The following is a 20,722-nucleotide window of genomic DNA, read 5'->3' as shown; positions in this document are numbered from 1 at the left end:
ATGCTTACGTTTATAATTTTTCTGCTAACCTAGACAACTCTTTATCAAAACTCACCACAAATAAATGAATATAAATTTTAGCTATAATACTATAATTTATTTATAAATAAAATTAGAATATATGTCAATAAAGAAAAAATCAGTATACTATAATCAGAACTATATATACTTATAAATAGGCTTACGGATACAATTTTAATACAGTATTGAAATTTGTCCAGTTAATACACTTTAGTCAAATCTGAAAAAATGTCTACAGTAAAACATCATTAAATGAGAAATTCAAAAAATAAAAGATTACTAAACAACATTTTGAACCAAAATGCAGAAAATATTTCCTCAGCCATTAACATATATATATATATATATATTTTTTTTTTTGAGACGGGGTCTCCCTCTGTCACTAGGCTGGAGTGCAGTGGTATGATCTCAGCTCACTGCAACCTCTGCCTCCTGGGTTCAAGCAATTCTCCTGCCTCAGCTTCCCGAGTAGCTGGGACTACAGGCGCATGCCACGATGCCAGACTAATTTTTGTATTTTCAGTAGAGACGGGGTTTCACCATGTTGGCCAGGATGGTCTCAATCTCTTGACCTTGTGATCCACCCGCCTCAATCCCCTAAAGTGCTGGGATTACAGACGTGAGCCACAGTACCCGGCCAACTCAAAATTTTTTTTATCACTGATGTAGCTTGGGAGAGGAAAAAGAATCCCTCACTGGGAAAGAAGTGATTCATCTTGGACAACCATACTCAAGTCTGTTGGACAGTAGTATTCAATTTCTTACAAGATACACTATGATTTTAGATAAGCCACACAATGCACTATAGTTGTAACACAAGGTGATTTGGTTGCATGATTGTATTAACAAATGCTCTAATATCCATAGCATTCCATGAGGCTTATAATAATGATTTTTAAAACCCTCATCAAACAATCACAACAGTAACTTTAGGAAACCACTGAAAAACTATGACTAACAAAAGGTAGGGGGAGAAAAACCTAAACACACACACACACACACACACACACATATATGTATATACATACATGCACTCTACTTAGAAAAGCAACAACGATAATGTCCTAACAAATGTAACACATATAGCACAAGGTTTTTCATAAGACATTTTCTTAAAAGATTAAAATACAAAGAATATTTTCCTTTCCCACATTTTAAGATTTGTTTAAAACAATGAAGCATTCTGATAGTTAAATATTCATTACCATCTATGGTTTGTATATAGAGTAGGCATGGTCCCTTTCTTCAAAAAGTATAAATATTATGTAACAGTGAACAATCTAAGCTAGTAAATAATTTTATTTTTAAATTGTTTTTTTGAGATGGAGTCTCACTCTGTCACGGAGGCTGGAATGCAGTGGCGTGATGTTGGCTCACTACAACCTCTGTCTCCTAAATTCAAGTGATTCTCCTGCCCACCACCACGCCCGGCTAATTTTTGTATTTTTAGCAGAGATGGGGTTTCGTCACATTGGCCAGGTTACTCTCGAACTCCTGACCTCAAGTGATCCGCCTGCCTTGGCTTCCCAAAGTGCTAGAATTACAGAAGTGAGCCACTGCGCCCGGCCTAAGCTAGTAAATAATTAAGAATGACAATTAATACTAAAGAATTTAAAGAGAGAAATAGGTAAAGGCTAAAATAATCATTAGATAATTTATACAAAAGATATGTAGGATTTGCATTGGGATTTGAAGAATAGTTAGAAATGGTAAGTAGAAGAAAAAAGTAACATATAGGAAAAGGAAATACAAATGGGTAAAGGGAGAGCTAAAAAAAAATTCTGGAGTATCTGTTGAAAGTAGGAAGACTAGGCTAACAAGAATGAAGATGAGTTTGAGAAAAGTAGGAAATAAAGTAGGTCAAGGTAGGATGATACCAGATTATGAAAGGCCTTTCAAACTAGTTACAATGGCTAAATAATGTGGAAAAAATAACACAACTTATTGGGCACTGAGAAAAGACAATTAAAACAATCTTCAAATACAAGCAGCCTTAGAAAAATATACATTAGGGACCAGAAATGGGAGAGTCAAAGATGTTAGGGGGCAGGCTATTCCTGTAATCAAGCACAAGAGGACAAAGGCCTATTGAAAAATGGGCCAAAAAGAAAAAGATACTTTAAAGGAAAAACTAAAAGAATCTGGTGACTACTTCAGGGTGCAGTGGCTCACACCTGTAATCCCAGCACTTTGGGAGGCTGAGGCAGGAGGATCACCTGAGGTCGGGAGTTCGAGACCAGCCTGGCAAACATAGCGAAACCCCATCTCTACTAAAAATACAAAAATTAGCTGAGCATGGTGGCACATGCAAGTAGTCCCAGCTACTCAAGAGGCTGAGGCAGGAGAATTGCTTGAACCTGGGAGGCGGAGGTTGCAGTGACTTAAGACAGCGCCACTGCACTCCAGCCTACATGACAGAGCGAGACTCCGTCTCAAAAAAAAAAAAGAATCTGGTGACTACCAAATGTGGGAAAGGAAGAAATTAGTACAAAACTTTATGCCTGGGTATCTAAGGAAATGGTATTTGTCATTACGCAGACATGGAATTTTGGAAGTGGAGCTAGTTGTGGCATGGTAGATGATTTCAGTATAGGATATGGTGAATTTCAGGTGAAATTCAAATAAACCTTCAAGCAAGTAGCCAGATATCTGGGACAAGAGGAAGGCAGAATTCAAAATCTGGCCTGGCACAGTGGTTCACACCTGTAATCCCAGCACTTTGGGAGGCCGAGGTGGGTGGATCACCCCAGGAGTTCGAGACCAGTCTGGCCAACATAGTGAAATCCCATCTCTGCTAAAAATACAAAAAATTAGCCAGGTGTGGTGGCACATGCCTGTAGTCCCAGCTACTTGGGAGGCCGAGGCACAAGAATCGCTTGAACCCAGGAGGCAGAAGTTGCAGTGAGCTGAGATTGCACCACTATACCACAGCCTGGGGGACAGAGTGAGACTCTGTCTCAATAAATAAATAAATATAAAAACTGGTGATACGGACTTGGAAATCATTTTTATAGATATGAGTTGAAAGTCAACAAAGTAGGTAAGTGCTCCAAAAGATAAAATATAGAGAAAAAAGACAAAGTCAGAAAGTGAGCCTTAAAGAATTTTCTACTGATAATATGAAAAAAAAATAAGTGCAAGCAAGGAAAGAAAAGAAATGGTTGAAAAGTTAACAGTAGAGAAACATGATAGTGAAGTTTCATGGACTATGAGGGAAGAGCGCTGCAAGAGAAGAAATAATAGTGAAATGTAAATTTATATAACCTCTGCTTTAACAGAGCTTAGAATCTCTAAGAATTCAATAATACATGAGATTAGATTTAACAAAAACACAAACAAAATATTGTAAATATAGCCTACATTAGTTGTACTCAAAAGTGGCATTTGGGGATGACCTGTGGTTATAAGCAGGTAAGTAATTCTAGGTAATAATTATTTTTAACTCACCTCACAGCTCCTAAGACGGCAGGCCCATATAGGTGTGTTAGAAGAAAGTGGCTGAAGAGGCGCCAGAAGGGGTTCTTCTAGCATTCTGGGATAGGAAAGGAATATATATAAACATGCAGTTCAATGAACACACAAAATGCATTCAACTGCTTTATCCTCTTAGTATCAAAGAGAAATATTGAGGTCATCAATAAGAAGTTTTAACAATAACTACAGATTGGTCTGATGGGTGCATCAGTTATCATTTTCTTTAACAATTACTATTTTATTAACTACTAAGTCAAAGACCTAAATTTGTTCTTCCAGATACATGTAGTCCCAACAAATTCAAGTGTTTTATATATCTCTCCCAAAGCTTATTTTGTGCTCTTATTATATAACTGCTTTCATTTATCAAAAAAAATGATAAATTTGACTAGTTTAAAGTAACATTATGTGTCACTTCTTGGCCTTTTGGCTAAGATCAAGTGAAAAGTAACATTATTAAGTTCTAAGATTAAATGTCAAAAATAATGTCTTAATTCAAAAATACTTTTATGGAACAATTAAAATAATATAAACAACACGTAAGCCATGTACATATTTCCCTAAAATATCATAGTATTATTTTAAAACAAAAACAAAAACTGAAAAAAAAGTTGGCAAAAAACATTTTAAACATTTTACCACAGAGGAATTCTATGCATAAAAATGTGATAAAACACCTTTAAAACTTTAGGAACTATAATGAATGTTTTTTTTCGTTTTAGTTTTCTTTTTTTTTTTCTTTTTTTTTTGAGACGGAGTCTCGCTCTGTCTCCCGGGCTGGAGTGCAGTGGCCGGATCTCAGCTCACTGCAAGCTCCGCCTCCCAGGTTTACGCCATTCTCATGCCTCAGCCTCCCCAGTAGCTGGGACTACAGGCGCCCGCCACCTCGCCCGGCTAGTTTTTTTTGTATTTTTCAGTAGAGACGGGGTTTCACCGTGTTAGCAGGATGGTCTCGATCTCCTGACCTCGTGATCCGCCCGTCTCGGCCTCCCAAAGTGCTGGGATTACAGGCTTGAGCCACCGCGCCCGGCCTATGTTTTTGTTTTCAAGACAGTCTCGCTCTGTCACCCAGGCTGGAGTACAGTGGCGCAATCTCAGCTCACTGCAAGCTCCACCTCCCAGGTTAACGCCATTCTCCTGCCTCAGCCTCCCAAGTAGCTGGGACTAAAGGTGCCTGCCACCAAGCCCGGTTAATTTTTTTTTTGTTTTGTATTTTTAGTAGAGACAGGGTTTCACTGTGTTAGCCAGGATGGTCTCGATCTCCTGACCTCGTGATCTGCCCACCTTGGCCTCCCAATGTGCTGGGATTACAGGCATGAGCCACCACACCTGGTCTTTTTTTTTTTTTTTTTTTTAATGGAGTCTCGCTCTGTTGCCCAGGCTGGAGTGCAGTGGTATAATCTCAGCTCACTGCAACCTCCGCCTCCCGGGTTCAAGCAGTTCTCTGCCTCAGCCTCCCAAGTAGCTGGAATTACAGACGCCCACCACCACACCCAGCTAATTTTTGTATTTTTAGTAGAGACGGGGTTTCACCATCTTGGCCAGGCTGGTCTTGAACTCCTGATCTCGTGATTTACCTGCCTTGTCTTCCCAAAGTTTTGGGATTACAGGCGTGAACCACAGTGCCTAGCCATGAATGTTTCTTTATTCTAAAAAGTCTGTTAGTGTCAGACTAAATAAACTAATACAATTTTCATACTGTTTCAAAAGATAACAGATGTCACTGAGGAAAAGTAGCACTTTTGACATTTATAGCTTCCAAAGTAGCCTCCTTATGACCCAGATGCCTTAAAATAACTAAAGATATATTCAATGATAGTTCCTTCTATTTTCTGATTTTCTCCATAGTCAGCCAGCTTTAAATGTGTAATCTGTAAAAAAGATTTCCATGGTGATGTTAAAAGATGAGCTTCTCTTTCTCATGGACTCACCTGGTCACTGACTTTTTGGGCAATGTGAAGGATGTCTGAGGATGAAGAATGTAATTGCTGGTATTGTCTGCTAGAGTATCCACCCTTACAGTTGATAAGTTTCTGTCACTGGGTTTCTCTTCAGGGACATCTTAACAACAAAAACAAGAACAAAGTAACATCAATATCTTGAATAAGACCATAAGAATATACCTAACTAAAACTTATGTATTTGTAATAGGTAAAGAAAATTTATGCTTTATTGAGAATAAATGAATAATGCTTTATTGAGAATTTCTCTGATACCTGTTTACTTTAAATTATAATACTGACTACTGTAATTTTATAATTAAGTTTTAGAATTTATATTGAACAGCCAGTATATAAAAGTAGTAGAAATAATTGTATCTTAAGAGTTCTACAATATACAGGAAAATGTAAAACTAATTTTGTTTATATACTGTGCTCATACTCATAATGTTTTCTGCAATCTTTGTTCTCTTCATGTCCTAATGACTATTAACAAAGAATGATAACATTAAGGTGAAAATATCTGCCCTAAACCATTAGCTATGAAGAAGCAACAAAACAGTATAGCTATGAGGTTAGAAAAGAGATTCAAATTGAGGGAAAAGGGAGGAAAGCAAAAAAAAAAAAAAAAAAAAAAAAAAAAAAAAAAAAAAAAAAAAAGAACTAATAGGCATATTATCAAACAGGTAAAGACAGACTATATAAGGAGAAATAGGGAGCATGATTCTCTTTTCTGAATCTGAAGGGGCCACGGAAAGAGGAAAAGAGCAAGAGGATAAAAAGGATAGTATAAAAAAAAAAGTAATGAGTCACATGGCTAATAAAAATATTGATAAAGATATAAATGGCCAGCCACGGTGGCTTACATGTGTAATCCCAGCACTTTGGGAGGCGGAGGCGGGTGGATCACCCAAGGTCAGGAGTTCGAGACCAGTCTGGCCAATATGGTGAAGCCCTGGCTCTACTAAAAATATAAAAATTAGCCAGGCGTGGTTGCAGGCATCTGTAATCCCTGCTACTCAGAAGGCTGAGGCAGAAGAATTGCTTGAACCTGAGAGTCGGAGGTTGCAGTGAGCCGAGATCATGCCACCACTGTACTCCAGCCTAGGGGATAGGGTGAGACTTTGCCTCCAAAAAAAAAAAAAAAGAAAAGAAAGATATAAATAAAAACTTCTGAAGCTATTAGCATTATATTCTTGCTATTGTTGCGGTTATTATTACTGTTATAATTAAGAAGAATTTATTTTATGCTCACTGGTCATTTGGGAGGAAGCAGGAGTCAACTGGCTTCATAGAATTCTTAAATCAAATAGCTAATCTAGACAGGAGTTGAAAAATGAACTTTGAATTTATTTGGGTGAAGAGCTGTTTTCCAATTATTTAAATCAAAATCTTTTACCTAAGGAGATCAATTTTAGCACTGACTTTCATAAGATGATTTTTCTAAAATATTTATGTTTTTAAAACACTCTCAAATCCCCTATATATCACCCTGAGGACTATATCCCATTGTTACTCACCCCGAGGACTATTCACATCCACAAGCTGCCCCTGAGGTATAATCACTTGTGCCATTGCTGTCTGGGTAGATGGAATTACACGGAGTACCTGTCCATTTTCTGTAGGGCTGGCAACAATCATCTTGGAAGCATTAAAAAAAAAAAAAAATCAAATGCATATGCCTAGACTGATTTAACAAAAATTATTAATTAAATAAATTATTAAACACATACCTAGCTCTATGGTGGATTCTATGATTTCCCCCATTTTATAGATGAAAACATTGAGGCACATAAACATTTTTTTCCAAGGTCTCACAACTTATAAGTGGTGAAGTCAGGATTAAAAACAGGCAGTTTGACCCTAATCCTAGGGTCTTAATCACCAACGGTCTTAATCATTACACATGGATGAAGTCTAATTACTTGGTAATCTGAACAAGTCTGTCTGGACGTAATACATTTACCTTTTGCCGCTTACTGTATTATTCATACATGTTTGACCTATTGGTGTGGCAATCATTTGTCTTATATTTAAAGTCATTTTCCTTAGTTTAAAAATGGTAACTTGTTGGTCGGGAGTGGTGGCTCATGCCTGTAATCCTAGCACTTTGGGAGGGAGGCCGAGGCAGGCAGATCACGAGGTCAGGAGTTCGAGACCAGCCTGATCAACGTGGTGAAACCCCATCTCGACTAAAAATACAAAAATTAGCAGGGCGTGGTGGCACGCACCTGTAATCCCAGGTACTCAGGAGGCTGAGGCAGGAGAACCGCTTGAATCTGGGAGGCAGAGGTTGCAGTGAGCCGAGATTGCACCACTGTACTCCAGCCTGGGTGACAGAGCGAGACTGTCTCCAAAAAAAAGAAAAAAAGGTAACTTGATAAATGTCTACTTAAATAGGATTTATTTTTGCATCTCAGCATTTATATATAGCCTCTATGATTCATAAAGAACTATACTATGAAGTGCCTCAAAAGTTTGAAAACACAGGGAAAATAGTATATTTACTGTATTTTTTTTCAGTTTAACAACTGAACCTACTCTATCAAATTTAGAAGAATATCAACTAAAAAGGCATATGAAGTTGAAAAAAAACTTTTAGACCTATAATTTGAAAGTATAGCTAATACAGTATTTGAAATTAAGTCTATCTGATGCTTCCAGACTTTTCTGGAAGTCTTGAAGCATCAGACTTCCATCAGCACCACATAAATTTTATCACTTAACATACTACTCTCCTGTTAACACGGTTTTACTGTTTTATCCAAAGTCTGCTGTCCTCTTTAATGCAGGTAACAATCCTTAATCATTCCAACCCACTTTCCCAGACTCCTCTTTTGCTAGGTAAAACATGAAAATATTGCTGATGCTTGATAGGGACTGCATTCCAACTTCTAAGAGAATTACTTGAGGCCAGACACAGTGGCTCATGCCTGTAATCCCAGCACTTTGGGAGGTCAAGGCGAGAGGATCGCTTGAACCCCTTGGGCTACCTTTCTCTACAAAAAATTTTTAAAATTAGCTGAGTGTGATGGCATGTATCTGTAGTACCAGCTACTCTGGGGGCTCAGGTTGGAGGATCACTTGAGGCTGGGAGGTCGAGGCTGCAGTTAGCCATGATCATGCTACTGTTCTCCAGCCTGGGTGACAGAGCAAAACCTTGCTTTGAAAAAAAAGGGCCATTTGAAAAAATGGAAATATAAATTTGAAAAAAATTTTTTTAAATTTAATGTTGGGGGAAAAAACTTCAACAAACTAGAATGCTTTAAATATTAATATAATCATAAATAGTTCCCAGAAATTAAGAATGGGAATTGTTTCCTTCCTTCCCCAGTGTTTAACAAGTTTCTTGAGATAAAAATATCCTGCCATAACTCTTACCACTTTAGCATGAAACAGCAACTGCAAACTCTGATGATAACTGTTTACACATGCTCAGTGCATACGAAGTGGCAGCACTTTGGATGTATTACCTCATTTAATCCTCATCATGTGTATATCAAGTATATACATTTTATAAATGAGGAAACTGTCACACAGAGGTTACAAAACTCATACAAGGTTACACAGAGCTATTTAGTGGTAGGCTATAATTGAAACTCAAGCAATCTGACTCCTTTAAACTACCACTCTGTACTAGCTCCCAATATTTGACAATGCTATTTAATCTAAAAAAAGACAAAACCAAAACAATATAAAAAACCCTGCTGGACATTAAAAGGCAACAGTAATAATACTGTTTTAAATTCTTTACCCCTTATAATGAGATTAAATATCTGTGAAAAAAATATGTATATATATATTTTCTAATTTTTAGGATTGGGGGTATGAAAAATATTTTATTCATTCTTAGAAAATGAGTGCTGTGGTTATTTTTAAATCAAAATTAAACACATAAAAGTTTTTATAAGTTATTCAATCATATACAAGTTTCATAATTAAGACTGATCTGTGGAATATCCTCTTAATTTTGAGACTATGTTTCCCAAGCATAGTACAGTCTCATTTATTTTCTTGCTTCTTAGCTTAGCCCCCCGGTACCTAAAAAAAATTTTCAATTCATATAATCTGACAAAGAAAATGTTAATATTACTTTTCTTATTTAAAGAAAACCCAGCTAATTACCTTCAATCTTTGCTATGAAAGCAAACATGGTTTTGAAGAGTCATGTGCTACAACACATTCTATTTCAGGCAGACCATGAAAATTATCAGAAAACTTTAGCTGAGTGGTCTTTTACCTGCTGGGCCCTTTGTGTACAATATTTCTAATACATTCAAAAGACCAATTCAGCTTCACTCCAAAACATCTTCATCCATTGCAGATTCACCCACTATAGAATCTTTACTAATAACTTCTATGTAGAAAGTCATAAGGGGCCAGGCGTAGTGGCTCACGCCTGTAATCCCAGCACTTTGGGAGGCTGAGGCGGATGGATCACCTGGGGTCAGGAGTTTGAGACTAGCCTGGCCAACATGGTGAAACCCCGTCTCTACTAAAAATACTAAAATTAGCCGGGCGTGGTGGTAGGCACCTGCAATCCCAGCTACTCCGGAGGCTGAGGCAGGAGAATCGCTTGAACCCAGGAGGTAGGGGTTGCAGGGAGCTGAGATCGCATGCCACTGCACTCCAGCCTGGACAACAGAGCGAGACTTCGTCTCAAAAAATAAATAAATAAATAAATGAATGAATAATAAAAAGTCATATTGAAAAAAAAGGAAGGTATATTTCTTTAAAAAGCTCCATTTGGCTGATGGCAGTGGCATGTCCCTGTAGTTCTAGCTACTCTGGAGGCTAGATCAAGCCACTGCACTTAAGCCTAGGTGACAGAGTGAGACATATCTCTTTTTTTTTTGAGATGGAGTCTTGCTCTGTTGCCCAGGCTGGACTGCATGGAGTGCAGTGGCATGACCTCGGCTCACCACAACCTCCACCTCCCGGGTTCAAGCGATTCTCCTGCCTCAGCCTCCTGAGTAGCTGGGATTACAGGCTTGCACAACCACACCTGGCTAATTTTTGTATTTTTAGTAGAGACAGGGTTTCACTATGTTGGCCAGTCTGGTCTCGGACTCCTGACCTTGTGATCCGCTCACCTCGGCCTCCCAAAGTGCTGGGATTACAAGCGTGAGCCATTGTGCTTGGCTGAGACATATCTCTTAAAAAATAGATTATTTAATTAAAATAAATTAAGAAAAACAAAATGCTTAGCTAACAAACCCACAGCCAACATCACAGTAAATGGGCAAAAGCTGGAGGCATTCTCCTTGAAAACCAGCACAAGAAAAGGATGCCCTCTCTCACCACTCCTATTCAACATAGTATTGGAAGTCCTGGCCAAAGCAATCAGGCAAGAGAAAGAAATACAGAACATCCAGATAGGAAGAGAGAAAGTCAGATTACCCTTGTTTGCAGACGACATGATCCTACATTTAGAAAACCCCATATTCTCAGTCCGAAAGCTCCTCCAGAGATAAACAACTTCAGCAAAGTTTCAGTATACAAAATCAATGTTCAAAAATCACTAGCATTCCAATTACCAACAACAACCAAGACAAGGGCAAAATTAGGAAGGCAATCCCATTCACAATTGCCAGAAAAAGAATAAAATAACCTAGGATTACAGGAAGGTGAAAGATCTCTACAATAAGAATTACAAAAGACTGCTCAAATAATCAGAGAAGATACAAACAAATGGAAAAAAAAAATCCATGCTCATGGACAGAAAGAATCAGTATCATTAAAATGGCCACACTGTGCAAAGCAATTCACAGATTCAATGCTATTCCTATCAAACCGCCAATGGCATTCTTCACAGAACTAGAAAAAAACTATTTTAAAATTCATATGGAACCAAAAAAAAAAAAAAAGCCCAAATAGCCAAGGCTATCCTAAGCAAAAAGGACAAAGCTGGAGGCATTATGTTACCTGACTTCAAACTATACAACAAGGCTACAGTAACCAAAACAGCATGGTACTGGTATGAAAACAGACACACAGACCAATGAAATAGAAGAGAGAGCCCAGAAACAATGTTGCCCACCTGCAACCATTTGATCTTCAACAAAGCTGACAAAAGCAAGCATTAGGGAAACAACTCACTGTTAAGTAAATGGTACCAGGATTATGGGTTAGCCACATGCAGACGACAGAAGTTGGACCCTTTCCTCACACCATATACAAAAAAAACCAACCAAACAAACAAAAGAAAAACTCAAGATGGACTAAAGATTTAAATATAAAATCCAAAACTATAAAAACCTGGAAGACAGCCTAGGCAATACCATCCCGGACAAGGGAATGGGCAAAGATTTCATTACAAAGACACTAAAAGCAATTGCAACAAAAGCAAAAATTGGCAAATGGGATCTAAATAAACTTAAGAGCTTCTATACAGCAAAAGAAACTATCAACAGAGTAAACAAACAAATTGAAGAATGGGAGAAAAATATTTGCAAACTATGCATCTGACAAAGGTCTATTATCCAGCATCTAAATGGAACTTAAAACAAATTTACAAGAGAAAAACAACCCCATTGAAAAGTGGACAAAGGACAAGAACAGACACTTTTTTTTTTTTTAAGTTCTGGGATACAAGTGCTGAACGTGCACGTTTGTTACATAGGTATACATGTGCCATGGTGGTTTGCTGCCCCAATCAACTCATCATCTAGGTTTTAAGCCCTGCATGCATTAGGTATTTGTCCTACTGCTCTCCCTCCTCTTTTCCTCCACCCCCTCACAGGCCCTGGTGTGTGATGTTCTCCTCCCTGTGTCCATGTGTTCTCATTGTTCAAATCCCATTTATGAGTGAGAACATTAGGTGTTTGGTTTTCTGTTCCTGTGTTAGTTTGCTGAGGATGATGGTTTCCAACTTCATCCATGTCCCTGCAAAAGGACATGAACTCATTCTATTTTATGGCTGCATAGTATTCCATGGTATATATGTGCCACATTTTCTTCATCCAGTCTATCATTGACGGGCATCTGGGTTGGTTCCAAGTCTTTGCTATTGTAAATAGTGCTACAATAAATGTATGTGTGCATATGTCTTTATAGCAGAATGATTTATAATCCTTTGGGTATACACCCAGTCATGAGATTGCTGGGTCAAATGGTATTTCTGGTTCTAGATCCTTGAGGAATCATCACACTGCCTTCCACAATGGTCGAATTAATTTACACTACCACCAACAGTGTAAAAGCGTTCCTATTTCTCCACAGCTGTGCCAGCATCGTTTCCAAACTTTCTAATAATTGCCATTCTAACTGGAGTGTGATGGTATCTCACTGTGGTTTTGATTTGCATTTCTCTAATGACCAATGATGATCAACTTTTTTTCTTATGTTTGTTGGCCACATAAATGTCTTCTTTGGAAAGGTGTCTTTTCATATCCTTTGCCCACTTTTTAATGGATTTTCTTATAAATTTGTTTAACTTTCTTGTAGATTCTGGATATTAGAACTTTGTCAGATAGATAGCATGCAAAAATGTTCTCCCATTCTGTAGGTTGCCTGTTCACTCTGATGATAGTTTCTTTTGCTGTGCAGAAGCTCTCTAGCTTAATTAGATCTCATTTGTCAATTTTGGCTTTTGTTGCAATTGCTTTTGGTGTTTTAGTCATGAAGTCTTTGCCCATGTCTATGTCCTGAATGGCACTGCCCAGGTTTTCTTCTAGGGTTTTTATAGTTTCAGGTTTTACATTTAAGTCTTTGATCCACCTTGAGTTAATTTTTGTATAAGGTGTAAGGAAGGGGTCCAGTTTCTGTTTTCTGCATACGGCTAGCCAGTTTTCCCAGCACTATTTATTAAATAGGGAATCGTTTCCCCATTGCTTGTTTTTGTCACGTTTGTCGAAGATCAGATGGTTGTAGATGTATGGTGTTATTTCTGAGGCCTCTGTTCTGTTCCATTGGTCTATATCTCTGTTTTGGTACCAGTACCATGCTGTTTTGGTTACTGCAGCCTTGTAGTATAGTTTGAAGTCAGGAAACGTGATGCCTCCAGCTTTATTCTTTTTGCTTGGGATTGTCTTGGCTATAGGGGCTTTTTTTTGGTTCCATATGAAATTTAAAGTAGTTCTGTCTAGTTTGAACATAAACTTTTCAAAAAGAAGACATACATGCAGTCAACAAGCATATGAAGAAAAGCTCAATATCACTAATCATTAGAAAAATGCAAATCAAAACCACAATGAGATACAATCTCAGACCAGTTAGAATGGCTATTATTAAAAAGTCAAAAGATAACAGATGCTAGTGAGGTTGTGGAGAAAAGAGAACACTTATACACTGCTGGTGGGAGTGTAAATTTGTTCAACCATTGTAGAAAGCAGTATGGTGATTCCTCAAAGAGATAAAAACAGAACGACCATTCAACCCAGCAATCCTATTATTGGGTATATACCCAGAAGAATATAAATCATTCTTCCATAAACACACATGCATGTGAATGTTCATTAATGCCCTATTCACAATAGCAAACAAATGGCATCAACCTAAATGCCCATCATTGACAGATTAGATAAAGAAAATGTGGTACATATACACCACAGAATACTATGCAGCCATAAAAAAGAACAAGATCATGTCTTTCGTGGGAACACAGGTGGAGCTGGAGGCTACTTCCTTAGCAAACTATCACTGAAACAAAAAACCAAATACTGCATATTCTCACTTACAAGTGGGGGCTAAATGATGAAAACTTATGAACACAAAGAAGGGAACAACAGACAATGGGGTCTACTTCAGAGTGGAGGGTGGGAGGGAGAGGAGCTGAAAAAATAACTATTGGGTACTAGGCCTAATGCATGGGTGGATGAAATAACCTGTACAATCTGAGTTTACCTCCGTAACAAACCTTCGCATGTACCCTTGAACCTGAAGTAAAAAAAAAAAAAACTAAAAAACCAAAACCAAAAACAAAAAAACACCAAATAGCTCCATTTGGTAGGAGATGTTGATAAAGGGGGATACTGTACCATGTGCAGGTACAGCAAGTGTATATATATATATGAAAATCTGTGTACCCTCTGCTCACTTTGGTCAGGAACCTAAAATTGCTCTAAAAAATACAGTCCACTGAAACAAACAAACCCAAAAGTTCCATTAAGTTTCCAGGAATATTCTCTCTCTGATCTTCAGTTCTTTGAAGAAAATTCTTTCTTATAATCTGTTTCTCACATTTTTTTTTCCATGCTTCATACCATGTTTCCTATTCCATGGTTTCAAATAACCTTCTGTGTCATCTCCTACCTAAACAATGTAAAACCACCTTTGTACTTACTTTGTATAGAAAGTTTAATCCAATTACAAAGAGTGTTAATTAACTTTTTTTTGAACTCAAATAAACAACTTTGCTCGGAAAGGTACCCTAGGTAAAATGACAACCCTTTGACACATTCAAACTCCTTGATCTTCCTGTTGGAAGAAAAAAAAAAACTTTCTAAATGTTCTGATAGAAACTAGAATAAATGTCAAATAAAGGGGAAACTACAGAAGTACTTCATTCTGGACATGAAAAATTAAAATGTAGTTGGTTAATATTTAAATTATTTGTTGAATATTAACCTTTGCTGGTGATGCAGTATGGCTCTGGTCTAAGTCCCAAAAAGCCCGAACATAAACAAGAAGGATTCCCCTGCACATAGTCACCTCTCAACCAATTATTCTTACCCCTAGAATTTACATAACTCAATTTGGCTGGATCATAAAGGAGTAAAATGGCATAGATTAACTCTAGAATGCTCTAGATTATGAACAGAAACAAGGGTTAATTCTAGGTAAAATTTTTACCTGTGGTGTAATTTATAATTAAAGTTGTTACGCTTTTAAAAATAATTTTTATTATGAAAGTAATAAATACTCATTGTAGAAAATTTGGAAAATTCAAGTATGCAAGAGACACATTATCCTTCATAGTATTACTTATGTTAAGTATATTCTAAATAACCAGAGAGCAACTTAGAGGTTTTTCTTAGTAATTTTCCATATGTCAGTCAAAACAATCTTTCACCTCTTTGGCTCAAACTATGAACTTGGTCAAAAATACTTTTAGCCAACAGTTTGAAAAGTATTTAGCCATCCTCATCTTTTTATCTTTATGCATTCTGACTCACGTGGCACACATTTACCCACAAAGATTAGCAAGGATATGTCTAATTCCCCATATACTAGTGGTACCTCCATTGCATTACCTCCATTACTTTCTATTTCTTCAAGAAAACATACCAGAAAGTGGCTTGGAGGTCAGTGAGATGTTGATAAATCAAAAACTGGAGTTTAGGCTGGACACGGTGGCTCACGCTTGTAATCCCAGCACTTTAGGAGGCTGAGGTGGGTGGATAACGAGGTCAGGAGTTCAAGACAAGCCGGGCCAACGTGGTGAAACCCCGTCTCTACTAAAATTACAAAAACTAGCCGGGTGTGATGGCAGGCACCTGTAATCCCAGTTACTCAGGAGGATGAGGCAAGAGAACTGCTTGAAACCAGGAGGAGGAGGTTGCAGTGAGCCGAGATCATGCCACTGCACTCCAGCCTCGGTGACAGAGCAAGATTCCGTCTTGGAAAAAAAACAAACAAACTGGAGTTTAGTCTAATATGTGTGTGTGTGTGTGTGTGTGTGTGTGTGTGTGTGTGTGTGCGTTCCATTAAATGTAAGTTCCACGTCAACTCTGGCACTTCAGAACTAGTTACAGATTATGTTATATTTCCAATTGATCTCAAAACACAAGTGTGCCCAAACACAGAGACTGGTAAGTACTCTTTTTTTTTTTTTTTTTTTTTTTTTGAGGCGGAGTCTCACTCTGTCGCCTGGACTGGAGTGCAGTGGCCAGATCTCAGCTCACTGCAAGCTCCGCCTCCCGGGTTTACGCCATTCTCCTGCCTCAGCCTCCTGAGTAGCTGGGACTACAGGCACCCGCCACCTCGCCCGGCCAGTACTCTTTATTTAAAGTACTATTTGTAGTCCTGAATGGAAATCTTTTAAAATCCTTACATAAAAATGAAAGTCATGGAAACACTATTTTAAACACAATGTGGCCGGGCTCAGTGGCTCAAGCCTGTAATCCCAGCACTTTGGGAGGCCAACGCGCGTGGATCACCTGAGGTCAGGAGTTTGAAGCCAGCCTGACCAACATGGTGAAATCCTGCGTCTGCTAAAAAAACAAAAAAATTAGCCAGGTGTGGTGGTGGGCACCTGTAATCCCACCTACTTGGGAGGCTGAGGCAGGAGAATTGCTTGAACTTGGAAGGCAGAGGTTGCAGTGAACCAAGATCGTGCCATTGCACTCCAACCTGGGCAACAGGAGTGAAACTCCACCTCAAAAATAAATAACCACAATGTAAATAAAAAGTGTCAAGAAATTAAGGTCATTTAGTAAGACTAATATATTTTGCTAAAGAGCATAAAACTGGTTACTTACAAAATATACTCACCATTTGTGCACTGGATTCCCCCAATGACTGAAGTTCATATTGAATAGCTTGCCCATTTTGGTCCACTAGATGGAAATGCTCTGCAGAAAGAGTCTGTGTCTGAGTCAGGGGCCCTGTTATATTCTGTGATATGAGTGAATTATTTGCTTCAGGAGTAGTGATGGGCAAAACTGTAGGAGAATCATTTTGTCCAAAGGAAGAATCCCTGGAGTCCATACAGGTTAGATGCTTTTGCAAAGAAAAAAAAAATCACTTCAGTCTTTTTAGGATATACTGTCAGCATTTTTTTTTAAAGATGGGTATAATAAAAATGAAAAGATATCCATTTTTCAGTTGTTTTTACTTTTTTATAAGAGTTGTCAATTCATACAAATTGCTATACACAGAAAGCATTTCTTAAGTAAAATTGTTGATTATTATATTTATTATCTTAATTTTATCAAAATTGTCCACAGGAATGGAACCTGAAATAATGTAATATAATTCAACCTTTAGATTTTTCTCTGTATATAAAATTTTTATGAATATATCTAAGTCTTAAGTTCTGTATTATTAAATATTTCATAAAATATGTGTATAATTAAACATTAAAATTCTTTTGTTTTTTTTTTTGAGACAGACTCTTGCTCTGTCACCCAGGCTGCAGTGCAACGGCACTATCTTGGCTCACTGCAAGCTCCTCCTCCTGGGTTCATGCCATTCTCCTGCCTCAGCCTCCAGAGTAGCCGAGACTATAGGCGACTGCCACAACACCCGGCTAATTTTCTGTATTTTTAGTAGAGACGGGGTTTCACCATGTTAGCCAGGATGGTCTCGATCTCCTGACCTCGTGATCCACCCGCCTCAGCCTCCCAAAGAGATGAGATTACAGGCATGAGCCACCGCGCCCGGCCTAAATTCTTTTCGCTTTTTTTTTTGAAATGGAGTTTCACTCTTGTGGACTGCAATGGTGGGATCTCGGCTCACAGCAACCTCTGCCTTCTGGGTTTAAGTGATTCTCCAGCCTCAGCCTCCCAAGTAGCTGGGATTACAGGCACTCACCACCACGCCCGGCTAATTTTTGTATTTTTAGTACAGACAGGGTTTCACCACGTTGGCCAGGCTGGTCTTGAACTCCTGACCTCACGTGATACGCCCGCCTCGGCCTCCCAAAATGCTGGAATTACAGGTGTGAGCCACTGCGCCCAGCCCAAAATTCTTGAATACACTAAATATAACAGCTATCCCTTGAGCATAAAGAGCTGTTAAATGGCACACTGTTTTACCCTAGGATGGAAAAAAGTTCCCAGCTGAATCCATACCTCAAATACTTGAGCATCGGTTTTTGACTCTTCACCATCATTATGGTTGACTCTTAATGAATCATTAGATTGTTCCATGCTGACATCATATTCAATTCCATTTTCTTCTATTATTTAATAGCTGAAAGAGTTTAAATAGTCGATCAACTAAAGCAGTTAGTATTTTTGTGGAATGTTTTATCTTAAACAAATCTCTCATATTCACTACTGTGGTACCCTATATAATTTAGGTAAAATCATTTCCATTCTATAGATTAAAAAACTAACATTTTTAAAAATGACTTGCCAAGGCACCAGAATACATTCAATGCAGGGCAAAAAATTAGTGTTATATAGTTCCCTCACCCTATCTTTAACTACACTTCTGTACTGGCTTTTTAAGATTTATTTTATGTGACAAGGTACTGGTATACCCCTTCAAATACTTCTAAAATTATCATATTACCAGAGATTTAATGCAAATAAAGTTTTTCAACTTTATGAGTTGGGTATGCCCTATTGTAGCATTATACAATTTTAAAACAGATATCCTGGTGTAGACAGATATTGTATATATATATACAATTTTTACCATTAATAGACAAGTATACCACTTAACATTAGTTTGACAAGCTTTGAAAAGAAAGAGATATTTAAAAAAAAATGAAGAAATATATATACCAATAACTCTGAGCCACTTATGTCTAGTATAGTAGTTCTCAATTGGGGCAATTTCTGTAAAGCTACAAAATCAGTCCAGTTTTAATATATGGCTATAAAGTATCTTGCTTCTCCTTTAAGATTTTAAATGATCACTTATAACCTAATCAAGTAAAAAATCAATTACAAAAATTCCAAAAAGCCTGTTGTTACCTTGTGCTATGGAATATGGAAGTAAAAGCAATTTGAATTTATAACTTTCTGGATTATTTTTGAATTTTACATATTATATCTATATTACTTGAGAATAAAATTATTTAGAAGGGGTTTCAAAATAAAAAGAGCCTCCCATTAGTGGCAATATGGCAAATAGATACTGTAAAAAATAAAACTGTCTTGCTGCAAAACAAAAAACAGAAAGTTGACCAAAAATAAAATATTTATTTTGTGTCCAGGCTCTGCTACAAGAAGTGGCAACAATCAAAGGCATTCCTCACTCCAATGACCACTCTCCTCTCCCCGCAACCCCAAAAAAGCAAAACCAAAGAGTTGAGCATAAACAAAGAGGAAACTTTCCCCAAGGTTAGTTCTAATACATTAGTTTTGTGGCTAAGAAACTGAAGTTGGGACAAGTAGCTGGTAGGGGAAGAAAACTTAAAACTCCCAAGATAAGGATAACAACCTGAAAGGTTTGGGGTGAAGAGTGTAACCTGGCTTCTGGTAAGAAAAAATGCAGCTACTATTTGGAGAAAAAGAAATCCAGTTAAGACTCCAGTTTTCTTTCATATTAAGATCAATCAAATATAAGCTAACAATCAAAGAATAAAAAAAGAAATTAGCTACCATGTGAATGAGTCACCAGATTCAGACAGCCCCTAAAGACTTCCCATATTGGAAACATGTAAGATTGAATATAATGTAATTATTTAATGTCTAAAAAATGAATCACAGAGATAAGCAAATAATAAAAACTATCAAAAGTTTAATTTTTAAAAAAAACAGGCTGGGCACAGTGGCTCATGCCTGTAATCTCCGTACTCTGGGAAGTCCAGGTGGGTGGATCACTTGTGGTCAGGAGCCTGGCCAACATGGGGAAACCCTGTCTCTACAATAATTAGCTGAGCATGGTGGTGCATGCCTGTAATCCTCACTACTTGGGAGGCTGAAGCAGAAGAATTGCTTAAACCCAGGAGGTGGAGGTTGCAGTGAGCCGAGATGGCGCCACTGCACTCCAGCCTGGGTGACAGAGCAAGATTTTGTCTCAAAAAAAAAAAAAAAAAAAAAAAAAAAAGGAAAACTGTTGAAATTAGAAAGTCAATGGGGCCAGAAACAGTGGTTCATGTCTATAATTCCAGCACTTTGAGAGACCAAGGCAAGAGGATTGCTTGAGGCCAGGAATTCGAGACCAGCTTGGGCAACATAATGAGAGCCTGTCTCTACAAAAAATTTAAAAATCAGCCACGTATGGTGGTGTGGGTCTGCAGTCCCAGCTACTCGGGAGGCTGAGGCGGGAGGATCTCTTGAGTCCAGGAGTCTGAGGCTGCAGTGAGCCATAATCATGCCACTGCACTCCAGCCTGGGTGACACAGCAACACCCTATCTCAAAAAAAGAAAAAAAAAAAGAAGGCAATGGATAAGTTAAATAGATTAGATGCAGAAGAAAGAATTATTAAATTGGAAGACAGAGTTTAAAATTACCTAGACTGCATCAAAGCAAAAACAGAAGATAAAAAATATGACAAAGAGACTTAAAAATAAGGAAAATAGAAAGTACAGTATGCATATAAGTGAAGTCTCAAAAGAATAGAAAAGAGAAAATGAAGGAGAGATAATATAGATGCTCTCAGACTTATCCCGATAAACACACTGTGAGTTGAAAATACCTTAAGTGGAAACTATCCTAAGTTGAAAGTG

The 20,722-nt window shown here is 37.8% G+C and overlaps 1 protein-coding gene across 6 annotated transcripts in view; it reads right to left on the bottom strand.

The window, feature by feature from the left end:
- CARF (calcium responsive transcription factor) overlaps positions 1-20,722 on the bottom strand; it is a 96,715-nt gene that overhangs the window by 26,885 nt on the left and 49,108 nt on the right. For 5 of the 6 annotated variants that reach the window (XM_030916692.1, XM_030916688.1, XM_030916690.1 and 2 more), the window contains 5 exons: positions 18,170-18,290; positions 16,869-17,096; positions 6,956-7,076; positions 5,427-5,556; positions 3,469-3,553 (listed from right to left, as the gene is read on the bottom strand). In XM_030916692.1, coding sequence (XP_030772552.1) covers positions 3,469-3,553; positions 5,427-5,556; positions 6,956-7,076; positions 16,869-17,096; positions 18,170-18,247 — 642 coding nt within the window. In that variant the 5' untranslated portion in view covers positions 18,248-18,290. Of the gene's footprint in view, positions 1-3,468; positions 3,554-5,426; positions 5,557-6,955; positions 7,077-16,868; positions 17,097-18,169; positions 18,291-20,722 lie in introns of those variants that run through there. The other variant, XM_030916693.1, reaches the window with a different exon arrangement.

Source organism: Rhinopithecus roxellana, chromosome 14 (assembly GCF_007565055.1).
Source record: "Rhinopithecus roxellana isolate Shanxi Qingling chromosome 14, ASM756505v1, whole genome shotgun sequence".
Taxonomy (NCBI): Eukaryota; Metazoa; Chordata; class Mammalia; order Primates; family Cercopithecidae; genus Rhinopithecus; species Rhinopithecus roxellana.
This window is presented reverse-complemented; position numbering and strand designations above follow the sequence as displayed.